The sequence below is a fragment of the Pundamilia nyererei genome, unplaced genomic scaffold (assembly GCF_000239375.1).
Source record: "Pundamilia nyererei isolate P.nyererei 1_Seehausen unplaced genomic scaffold, PunNye1.0 scaffold00118, whole genome shotgun sequence".
Taxonomy (NCBI): Eukaryota; Metazoa; Chordata; class Actinopteri; order Cichliformes; family Cichlidae; genus Pundamilia; species Pundamilia nyererei.
This window is the reverse complement of record NW_005187519.1, coordinates 871,931-883,278: the sequence shown is the minus strand read 5'-3', so window position 1 is coordinate 883,278 and position 11,348 is coordinate 871,931. Positions and strand designations below refer to the sequence as shown.

Genomic DNA, 11,348 nt, shown 5'->3' with positions numbered 1-11,348 from the left:
TATATATATATATATATATATATGCCCAAACTAGTACAACTGCACGATATTACTACTACTACTTTTGCCTTTATTTACTTTTGAAAGAATGTGATCTCCTAAGCTTTCCAGGGCACAGAACAAACCCTTTATATTTATAAATCTGATGAGTGTTCGGCAAGATCATTTTAAAAGTTACGTTTTGATCTGTAACAGGCAAAAAAAAGATAGAAATCCTCCCTGTAGCTTAACTGTTTTTGAACTCACTGAAACCTGAACACGTTAGAAAGAACTCTGTGCCAGCATCTAAAGCCGGATGCTTTTATAAATCTTACAAATGGTAAAGAATACGGTCCCTATACAGTCTGTTCAGAGGAAACATGGAAAATGGGCATCGATCTGTTTCCATGGCAAATTACCACCTTGTCGCTGATGGTACAAAAATCAGTCACGCTAACAGCTTATTCACAGGCTTTCTCTAATACAAAAAGCAGCTTTTCTTTTGGATTTTTTTTTGTCTGAAGTTGGAGTGAAAAATCCACAATGAATGCAACACAGGTTACTTGTTCTAAAGAGACAAAAGAAAGCAGGGAAGTTTTGGTGTCATTAGAAGTCGTGTATTTTTTCTTTTCACAAGTCGATATACACAGTTGGGAAAGAGGTTTATGGAAGTAAATAAATTGGAAACCATTTTTATTTTAAAACGTTCATGCCATTGAAGGAAAATTTGAGGAGATCATTTTCAAAGCTCAGTTTCCATTTACCGTGGGTGACTTTTGCTTTTATAACACCCAATTTATTTTCTTCAAGGGGTGCACAGCATGTGAGTCGCCACTTACTTTAATGGTAGAAACTGAATTTTAAAACAAAAACAAAAACAAAAGAAAACAAAGCGACCAGTGCGTAGAAGCACATGCATATACTCCCTAAGTGAGCATTAGTTCTACCCTTGGCAGGAAATGCAGCACAAGATCAAGTGTTCTGTTCCTGCAGATTTCTAGTTTAAGTTAATTTGAGCTCAGGGAATCCAGTGTAATTAAGTTCTGGGATTAATATGTGGAAATGTATTTGGTTTTGTATCCTTCCCTCTTAAGCATGAGAGTGAAATAACAGAAGAGACTAGCACAAATAAAAAAGGGGAAAAAAATCAAAGCAATCCCAAACTCCCTGATGCAATTATTTCCTATTCACATTATTTTTTTTTTTTTTCTGGACGATGACATTAATGACTTTGAGAGAGAGAGGGATGAATCGGGGCTCCGTTTGGCACCAGTGGAGGGAATCAGATAGGTAAAAATATTGCTCCGCCTCAGCCTACTGTGCAGTTGTTTGAGATTTTAAAAAATGAACTCAAATGATTACTTTGTTTAATTGCTTTCTTTTAATATTTGTCATTCGAGGGAGATTTAGACAATACTCAGATCAAAATCCTCACACCCAGCTGAGATGCTACAAAAAGGAATTTCAGGCTATGCTGTGCGCCGCATAAAGTACTGATAAAGATCTTCATACCAATTATGCTCTTCTGTCATCTCAGATGCTCCTCTTGAGATCCCCCAAAGTCAAAAATTCATCTTTGCGTGTACTTCCCGTTTGACTTTCAGAAACTCCACTCTCGGATCATGGATCTGTCTGCAGCAGATTTGCTCCTGGAGCCAGAGAGAAGCAAGGCTTTCCTACTTTCCAGGAATACAGACTCCCCCTCTAATGTAAGCCTAATGGGAAACATTAAATGTACTTTTTTTCTCCTACCCATATAACTCATCCAAGTGTTGCAGCACAACTATACCCCCGTCTCCCATCAAGAAATCATTCCAAGATATTAAAATACAGATCTAAAATCCAAATCCGTGACCCCTCCTGTGCTCTCAGCAGGAAAAGCCAGCAGTATCACTTGGCACTAAGAGGGATATATCCTTGTCATATTACCAGAAAACCATCGATTGAGACTCGTCTTCAGTAAAAATGACTCCACAGGACACTCTGGAACATTAATCATCTTATATATTATGCATTAAGGCCCGAAAATGAGTTTGCTCCATTTCCTTTGCCCTTTTACCCCTCTGAGGATGCCACCTGATAAACCCTAATGCGTGCCATCAGAGCAAAAAAGGAAAATGAAATAATAATGGCTGAAAAGCGAATTATGAATCATCTTGTAATCAGGATGAGCAAAACCTCTACATATCCTTAAATAAGCCGTGTTAAGTGACACGCACACGAATGTGAGATTAGAGAATTGAAAACTGTGCCATGGATGTATCAGATTCCTCATCTTAAACTCCACTGTCATTGTCAGATTGTCTTCAGGGAAATGCTAATTGGACAAACATCTGCCGCGGTGTGGTGATTGCACACAAAAGATGATTGATATCGGTATTTCTTTAAGTTTGAAAAGTGCAGTACATCGACAATTTAGTCGACTTTTCTGTGATGTTTGATTGGGTGTCTCAAGGTTTTCTTCAATACCTTTCATCACAAAATCAACAGCATGATGGCAATTAGATATGCAGCAGTACCCAACACATAAACACTTTTGATGTCTAGTCGGACTAAAGGAAAGCTTATGTAACTCACAAACATTGTTAAGCGGCCATGTAAGTGACTCCATCTTAATGCTATGTCGCCTCTTTTCTGTGTCATAGGAGGTTCAGTTGAATGGAAAGGCAGGTCTCCCTGTGGCCAAATGTCTGAGCCAGCTGAGCCTGACAGTGCCAGCCCCCGTGTACCCACGCAGCAGCTGTAGCAGCAGTGAGCTGTCGCTGTCGAGCGCGTGCAGTGAATTCTCCAGCGGCTCGTACACCTGGAATGATGGACGCTCCTGTGGGAAAATGGTAAACCACCTCGCTCATCAGGCTCATTAGGGGTGCTTTAGTCTTTATTTCGAGACCTTAATTAATCCCACAACCTTCATGCATGAGTTTCCTGATTATGTTTCCAATTGGAGTTTAAAGCTTCTGAGAAAATGTGCGATTTCATATTTAAAGACAGTCCTGCACCATCCTAATTCCAAGCATTTAAAATATGTGGTGGAATAAAAATAGCTTGCACGCAAAAGCCAACATTATGATTTGCTTTTCTCAGTTCTATTGCTTTACGTACTAAAGAATATGTGTTCTTACTACACAGAGACTGACTCTGCCTCCTTTCTCTTTCCCATTTAGTCATCTCTGACGTGGGAGAAGAGGCTGAGTTTGGGTTCGTCAGCCCCTAGTAATATCTGTGCTGCTCAGGAGGAGCACCTCCCCACAAGACGTAAGGAGAGCCACATACTGGAAGGACTGAGAAAGCTCCAAAGGAGGAAACACAGGAGCTCCTCCTGTTCCTCCAAGGTCTCCAAGTCAGGCTACAAAGACTGCATGAACTCCAATGAGGGCATCTACTCACTGGGCATCAAGAGTAGCAGTAAAGGGGTGTCTAGGCCTACCCATGTGGGGAGAACTGCTCAGGGAAAGAAGTTCGCTTATGATTCTGATGATGCAGATGATGAACTGGCACATTCTAGTTGTAGAGATAACATCCCCACCAAGGACAACTGGTTTCACTGTAAGAAGCTCTCACACAGCATCTCAGACAGTTTATGTAGCTGGGAGGGAACGCAAGACAGCGGAGGTGACACTATCTCAAGTCCTGTGGCTACTAAACACCCTTCTGGGTATGACTCAAAGGAGCAGCCTGAAAGACTCATGAGTTTTATTAACAGCCTTCTCCCTGAACGAGGGCGGATATCAGCTTTTACGAGACCATCGAAGCTGCACCTCACCCCTACTGAACCAGAAGTTCCCCGTCTGTCTGATGCGGATGATCTGGAGGAGTTAAAGTCTGAGTCAAGTGACATCCGAATGTCCTTTAGCCAGCCACCAGAGCAAGCCGAGAGGGACTCGAAGAGGTTGTCAAGAGATGCTGCCAAGCTGATTACACAGCAGTGCTTGCAGAGAGACCAGGTTCGTACCCAGTCTGCAGATGGAAGACCCAGGCCTTTCAGCCTGATTAAGGAGCCCAAAGTGGCCAAATGCACCCAATCTGAGGAGAGCGTGTTGGCAATATTTGATGCAGAAGGAGAGCCTATTGAACTTTGTGCAGAGAAACTTGCAGCAGCTGCTGGGACTCAAAAAGACATTCAGGGTAGCAAAGTAGTTCCTGACTACACAGAACTGGTGCCCCAAGAGAGGCCAACAAAGCAGAAACCCTCAAAATCAAGAAACTACAGTGTTCTTGAGTCTCCAGAGAAGCCGTCTGAATATCAGATCAGGACCCACAAGCCAAGGGAGCAAAGCAGTAGCAGGGAGGGAAGTGCAGAGAGGCTATCAATGCAGCTGACTCCACAACGGAAACTTATCAAACCACCAAGCAACCGAGCTAGTAAAGGCCTTTCCATCCCTCCCATGAATGATGCTGCTGGTTCCAAGTACAGTAGTTCAAAGATACCTGGTAGTAATAAACCTTCAGGATCCCCACTGAGATTATCTAAGGGCTCTGCCACTGAATCAAGTAACAGCGGGAACTCAGGACCCCCTGGGCAGGAGAAGTCCCCCTCCTCTCCGACAGTTAAAATGTCCAGATTCATCAAGACACCAGGAACCTGTATTCAAAGCCCAAAAGCGGTGAACTCAAAGCTCCCCAGCAGGGCCGAATGGAATAAGGGCGCCTCATCGAGTTCCCCTCACCTCTCAAGGAGACACCTGGAGTATGCTGACAACGGCGAACAGCCAACCAGAGACAAACACTGTGAAAACAGCAAAAATAAACTCAGGTCCCCCTCTCCTCCCCCTCCCCCGGGCCGCACCACCTCTTTACTGATCAGACCAAATTACGAGGGGTCGCCAACCACTGTGAGGGGTCCACCCCCAAGTTACCACACCTCACTTTTACCAAATATGCAATCAACGCTACCCATCAAGGATAAAGACTGTTTAGACTTGGATGCAGGCTACGGGACTGCACTTGCACCTCAGAAACTGGTTGACAAAACCAGTCAGCACCTTCAAAAGTCCCCTGCCATGACTAAGACACCTGCTAAAGGCGATTCCAAGCGGTTGACCACGAAAGACTACCTCCCTTCTGCAAACTCAGGGTGTGCTCGAGAACCTGAAACCGCACCTAAAACCTCGAAGAATGTCCCTCCTCCCTACAGTGCCCTCAGAGGGTCCTCATTTCAGAACTCACCTGCAAGCAAAAAAGGATCTGCTAATAAAAATGTCCATCAGTCAGTGCAGAAGACCTCTATTAGTTTACCTGTTTCACTTCAGGACACACCTCAAGGTCAGGCAGAGCCACAAACTGGCAAAGCTTTAGACAGCTCTATTATTATGTCCCCTAACCTAGCAGAAAAAGCCTCAAAGACTCGCATCCCAATGGGCTTTAAGGCATTTTTAAAGTCTCCTCCTAGCCATAAAAATAGTCCCTCTATACCAGGCAAACAAGAGAAAGATCATATCAACTCAGTCTCCAAGGAGACTGTGACTTCAAATGCTTCTGCCCAGTGTGACAACTTGCAGACAGAGTACAATATTGATTCGCCATCCAAGATGTCTGTTACAGAGGGGAAAGGTGAAGTCCAGTGTAGGTTACTGGAAGAAGAATTACAAGCTCTTATGGTGCCAGAGGAAGGGGGTGTTAGTGATAATGGGAAAAGGAGTAGTCAGCTTTTTGGCAGGTCCATATCTATTACTGCCAAACCTCATTTAAAGCCAGCGTTAGGGATGAACGGGGCAAAAGCTCGTAGCCAGAGTTTCAGCACCAACTACATTGAAAAACCAAGCATCAATTCCTTAGATGGGCCGGGAAAAATCAGAACTCAGATCATTACCAACTCAGGGGAAAGGGGGAACTCTCTGTCGAGACAGAGTTCCTTAGAAGCGACCTGTGCTGGGTTAGCAGAGAGCCCTGTTCATTCTCCAAGGACAAGACTTAGCCACTATGGAGGCATGACAGGGTCAAATAGTCACGGCATCCTCCCTGACAGAGCTTTCAAATCGGGTTCTAAAGTTGAGGGGTCACAGGGCACAGGGAAGGGGGAGGCAGTCATGTCACCTTCTCATAAAGTGGTTCGTAGTTTACCCATCAGTGATCGGACTGGTTTAAACATCCGTAAGCCATCGAAGGTTGCCTCTCATCCACAATTTCATCCTCCATCCTCTTGTGTCTACGGCTTGGAAAATCCAGTTAGAGAGACAGAAGACAAAGCAGCATTCCCTAATGAGGCAGACTTCAGCAGGGAAGTCAAAACCCAGGCGGACTCCCCAAACAAACACCCAGATATGGAGGAGAAAAAAATCAGCCCAACAGTCACCACTATTGAAGAGAAAGTCATGATGGGAATTGAGGAGAACGTGCAGAAATGTCAAGAACAGGAGAAAGTCGCTGCCACCGAGGCCAAACAGAAGACGGGTCCCTCTCTGGCAAACTGGTTCGGCCTCCGTAAGAGCAAACTTCCAGCTCTGAGTATTAAAAAAGCCGACTCTCCCAAGGGAAAAGAGGAGAAGAAAGAGCTGAAGATCGGATCAGTTCTTGGAGGCAAACAGATGAAGTCTGACAAGAAGAAGGATAAGAAGAAAAATGATAATCAGCAGAAAGAAAGCCAGGAGGTGCAGGGTCTGTCTGAGATGAACAACAAGCTTAGCTCCATTATGGACCACTGCAACAATCAGATGGGTCAGATTGCCAGTCAGATCCAGTGCACGACGGCCTTTATTGGAAAAGACCAGTTCGTGAAAGAGCTTCTTGGCAGGTGAGTTAGCAACACCTTTGTCATTAAGAAAATCAAGTATTATTATCCTAATTGATCGGATGCTGTGCTGATTATTTCCTGTCACCGAGCTTTCTCAGAGATGCCTTTCTACCAAGTGAATCAACGATTCAGAAGCAAAGTAGTAGCTCTATTACATTAAACATGAGCAATCCCTACATTAAGCTTGTGTGTTCAGAGAAACACAAACAGCAGCTGTCTGTTTGAGGTGTGACTCTTCACTAGTGAGCATAAACAGTTTGGGGATCAGACACATAGTCAGCAACACTCAGGATTATTGTGTGTTTAAGCCACAGTCATCTACTCTCTTTGCTCATTTTCCTCTTCAAAAACCCAGCTGACAGATTTCAAACACTTGTGAAGTACCACTTCATGCAGGTTGTTAACCGTGCGATGACATTTCCATGTGTGTCTGTGTGCGTGCACACATGTGTTTACCTGCGCGTTCATGAAGCGAAAGAGTGGGTCAACGCAATTTATCAGGAGTCTCGCTTTCTACCTGGTGAGTTGATAAAGGAAGTACTCGGCACACAGACATGAAAAACAGATCAAATCTTATTTCCTGACAGGACCGCTGTGAAGGGCAACTCCGTGGCCACATCGCCGCCTGGGATCGCCACGCCCAAAAAACACAGCGAAACGAAGGGAGATATGGAGATCTGTTCAGATACTGCTGTAAGTAGACAAACATGCACTGTGGACTTTGTTACAGTTTTTGGGGCAAGCTTGTTTGCAGTGCACGCATACGTGCAAAATTCCCATAGGTTTTCACACTTGTACAGTATGAACATGTTCACAAACAGATCCACAACACCTCTGCCTCTTCACCATCACATCCCCTGAAGGCTCAATATTGATTCGCATTGTGTTCTGACTCAGCCTACAATTCATCGCCTACTTTTTTTATTATCAAACCCAATCCTGTGTTGTTGTTGTCTCCACAAAGCTGAAGGTTTTTAAGCTATATCTCGCATAGAGGCAGCCATCAGGCTGTGGATGTAGTATAGACTTAAATTAGGCTCCTATCAGCTGTTTGATTTTGTAAATCATATCAGTGCACTTTGTAAGCAAAATGCTAAAATCTTGACCTTGTGGGTTTATTCTTTATTACCTGTCAGTCAAAATGCTAAAATATGACGGAGAGCCTGAGAGCTTGAGAGCGACTGAAAGAAGGGAGACAGCAATAATAAAAGAAACTGAAAGGAGCAGTCTGAACAGGGGGAAAGAATGACAGTCTCACCGCATAATGTAGGAAATTTAATCCAGATGATGTGAAATTTTGATAACATGGAGGAGCCCCTTATCACAGACACTCAATTTGACAAAAGAGCCATTTAATACCATCCTCCAAGCTTTCCGTCTATCTTCTCCCCACAGAAATACAACAAAAGAGCCACACTTTATGACCTACAAGCTCCTTTTACACCACCCCCAAAACCACATATTTAAAATAACCTAATTAAAGTATGGCAGAAAGTCTGTGACAATTACCTTACTTCTTTCTGAACAAAACTTTCAACACATTTCACAAAGCCAGAAGCTTGTCCCGTCCTCTGGAAAGTCATATAGTACGTGAATCGGTTTAACCGATCCTTTTCATCCACAATTTTCTTTTGCACATTACCTAAAAGAAAGCCTTTTAAATTGATAAATGTTAACAGCTTATACTAACAAAGCTGCATCTATACGGTCTAATATATCCAGAAGGTATCCTGGGGTATGTGGACAGCTTAGCTCCACTCATCTAAAAGAAAAAAACAATTAATTGATAAGCAATAGAAATGTAACTATAAACATGTATAGGGATTTGGATTGCGTAAGTAATAAAAAATTAAGAAAAGGCATGTCAAAATACCTGGATAAATGTTGGCATAAGCAAGAGAAATTTTTTTGCAGGAAAGTCACAGTAGCTTGCTAAAATTAGGGTTAAAAAGGGAGAAATTATGACCTAACAGCGTACTTATCAAATAAAAATTTAGATGAAGAAATGAAAGAGCAATAAAACTTGCACCATCTAGCTAAAACTAGCTTAAACCATTACACAATCTAGCTAGAAATATGAATCATTTTAAATTATTAGCAAAGTATTAGCAAAATAAGAATAGATGAACAAACTGTCAGTCATCTAATAGTTGGGATATTTCACTAGTGCTGCAGTTATACTAGTCATACTATAGTAAAATTATTCAAAGCACGGGCTTTCACTGTTATTTCAAAGTTGGGGACCACTCCCAGTAAATGTATGCCAATCTGTCTGAGAGTGATTGCAGGCAATCTGAGCTAGACTAGGATTGTTTGGAGAGCGGTTGCTGCAACATCTTGCAATCAGTTGACCAATGTGAAAAAATTCAGGGCAGTTACTGAGCAACCACTGATTTTCTCTGTTCAAGCAAGAAGGTTTCTGTCCTATTTGTACTGTGGTGTGACTGAATTTAATTGCTATGATTGGTTACTAAGCTGAAAGTGTTTCCAGTTTAAAATAATTTTCAAATAAACGTGTTTGAACTTGAAAAGTGGGGATGGTGAGGTGTTCTCAGGTCTATCTGACAAACCTTTAAGGGTGTGTCAGAAAAAAGGTTTAAAATCTCTGCTTTACGTCATAACTTTGTCACTAACATGGAGTTTGTTCATTTTCTAGACCCTCATAATGACAGAGAAGATCAACCTAAAGGCTGAAAATGTAGAGGGACACATCCCAGACGCAGCTTGTCAAGACCACATGTTAGGTGAGTCTATGAGTTACTTTTCAGCTTTCACTAAAGGCAGTTTAAAAGAACAATATCTTTCCTCTTCTCTGATTTGAGTTGTTACTTTGCCTAAACTTCACGTCTTCTCTTCTCTGGGTTTCATATTCTATCTGCAAGTGTTTATCTCACTGAGTACAGGTTTTCATTTGGCTTAAACCTGTCAAAAATCAACCGGTGCAACAAAGCATTAACACATTTTTACAGTTGCAATTTCCTGATGTGACTGACAACTCAATTCCGTCACCAACTGATTCCCCTCACTGCCAGACTCACCATTACTGTGGGGAAATAGCAGCGGTTGCAAACGGCACGTTGACAGTCTGTTCAGGTGATTGACGTGCAGCCGGGTGATGTTTCACAATGCCTGAGCAGCTAAAGAAGTGAAAAAATAAATGCATCAAACAATTGTGAGATGAGATGATGACTGTTATTACTGCAGAGCGACAAACTTACATTGTAGATTGTAGCTCGGTGAGGGGAAGGAGGGGGTGTAGGTGCTGTTTACTGGATGTGGAGTGCACCGTGTTCATTACTCGGCTGTCACTCACCGGGTTATTGACAAATTGTTTCACAGATTCATCTCAAAGTACATAATGGCATGCTTCTTGAAATGTAGCTCTATTGCAGGTGTGAATTTAGATTTGCTGATAGCAGGGTAGCGATTTTGTTTTTTCTCTTAGTTTTATTAAAATAAATTAGATGGGTTATAACCCCAGCCAGTTTGTTTTGGAGGGAAAAGAGGGGTGTGCAGATAAGTCAGAATCATTATTTTATTTGTTCCTTCATTGCCAAAACTTGGGAGAACACTAAAACTGTAAATAAAATAGCTTATTCTGATGGCAAATGGTTAGGATGGCTGTACTATCAAACCATTTCGTGCTTTATATGTGCTGTAACTGTAAGAGAGAAGAAATCGAAAATAATAAAAGATGTAAGTGAAGTAAAGGTAAGAACAGTATCGCAAATAAAACTTCAAATAAAATAAATAGTATATTCTAAAATCTCAGAAACGCTACAGGGAGCTGAAAACCACTAAAAATGTGTCCTTCTTAGAAGCCGAGTTGGAGCTGCCACTTAGAGCAGCTGTCTGAGGATGCAAAAGACCCGAGGGCCAACCTGTACATGCATGTTAAAAATAGAATTGCAGGACAGCGTGTACTGCACGTAAAAGAGGTCACTTAAGGTGATGAAATTCCTGACTCTGTGGTTCCTTTTAGACAGGGCAAAGCCCTATGGGTACTTTTTTCAAGCATGTAACTTTAGAATTTTTGTGTCATTTTCAGCTGTGATAGGTAGGAGTTTTCAGAGAATGAAAACCTCAAAAAACCAACTAGCCACCAGACACAGCTGGTGAACATACACTGACCGGACACTTTATTAGCTACCCACTGCTAGTAAAAGTATTGGACCCTCTTCTTCAAAACTGTTTCAATTTTTCATGGCACAGATTCAACGAGGTGCAACATTCCTCAGACTTTTCTGCCCATATTGACATGATAGCGTCACATAGTTTCTGCAGATTTGTCAGCTTGCACATCCATGTGAATGGGCTTTTAGTTGCTTAAGCTCTGGCGACTGTGGTAATCTTTTGAGTACAGTGAACTTTTTGTCATGTTCAAGAAACCAGTTTTATTTGAGTTTTGCAACAAGGCACCAACGACAACTATGCCATGTTTAAAGACACACCTTACTTTACCATTGTGATGCTCCTGAAAGGATAAGAATCTTTGATTGCTGCTGCTAGCACAGACAGCTTAAATAAACAAGCCACAATGTACCGGCTGTACACTGAACAAAATGTTTTTGTTACATTATTACAGTGTGCACACCCCAGTGGCCTAATGGATAAGGCACTAGTTTCCTATGCTAGGGAT

At 42.3% G+C, this 11,348-nt stretch overlaps 1 protein-coding gene across 5 annotated transcripts in view; it reads left to right on the top strand.

Moving 5' to 3' along the window:
* The window catches only part of LOC102212933 (nck-associated protein 5-like), a 179,164-nt gene that overhangs the window by 145,583 nt on the left and 22,233 nt on the right, over window positions 1-11,348 (top strand). For all 5 annotated transcript variants that reach the window (XM_005742237.1, XM_005742238.1, XM_005742239.1 and 2 more), the window contains 5 exons: window positions 1,584-1,688; window positions 2,625-2,813; window positions 3,144-6,709; window positions 7,297-7,402; window positions 9,366-9,453. In XM_005742237.1, the coding sequence (XP_005742294.1) occupies window positions 1,584-1,688; window positions 2,625-2,813; window positions 3,144-6,709; window positions 7,297-7,402; window positions 9,366-9,453 (4,054 nt within the window). The remainder of the gene's footprint in view (window positions 1-1,583; window positions 1,689-2,624; window positions 2,814-3,143; window positions 6,710-7,296; window positions 7,403-9,365; window positions 9,454-11,348) is intronic.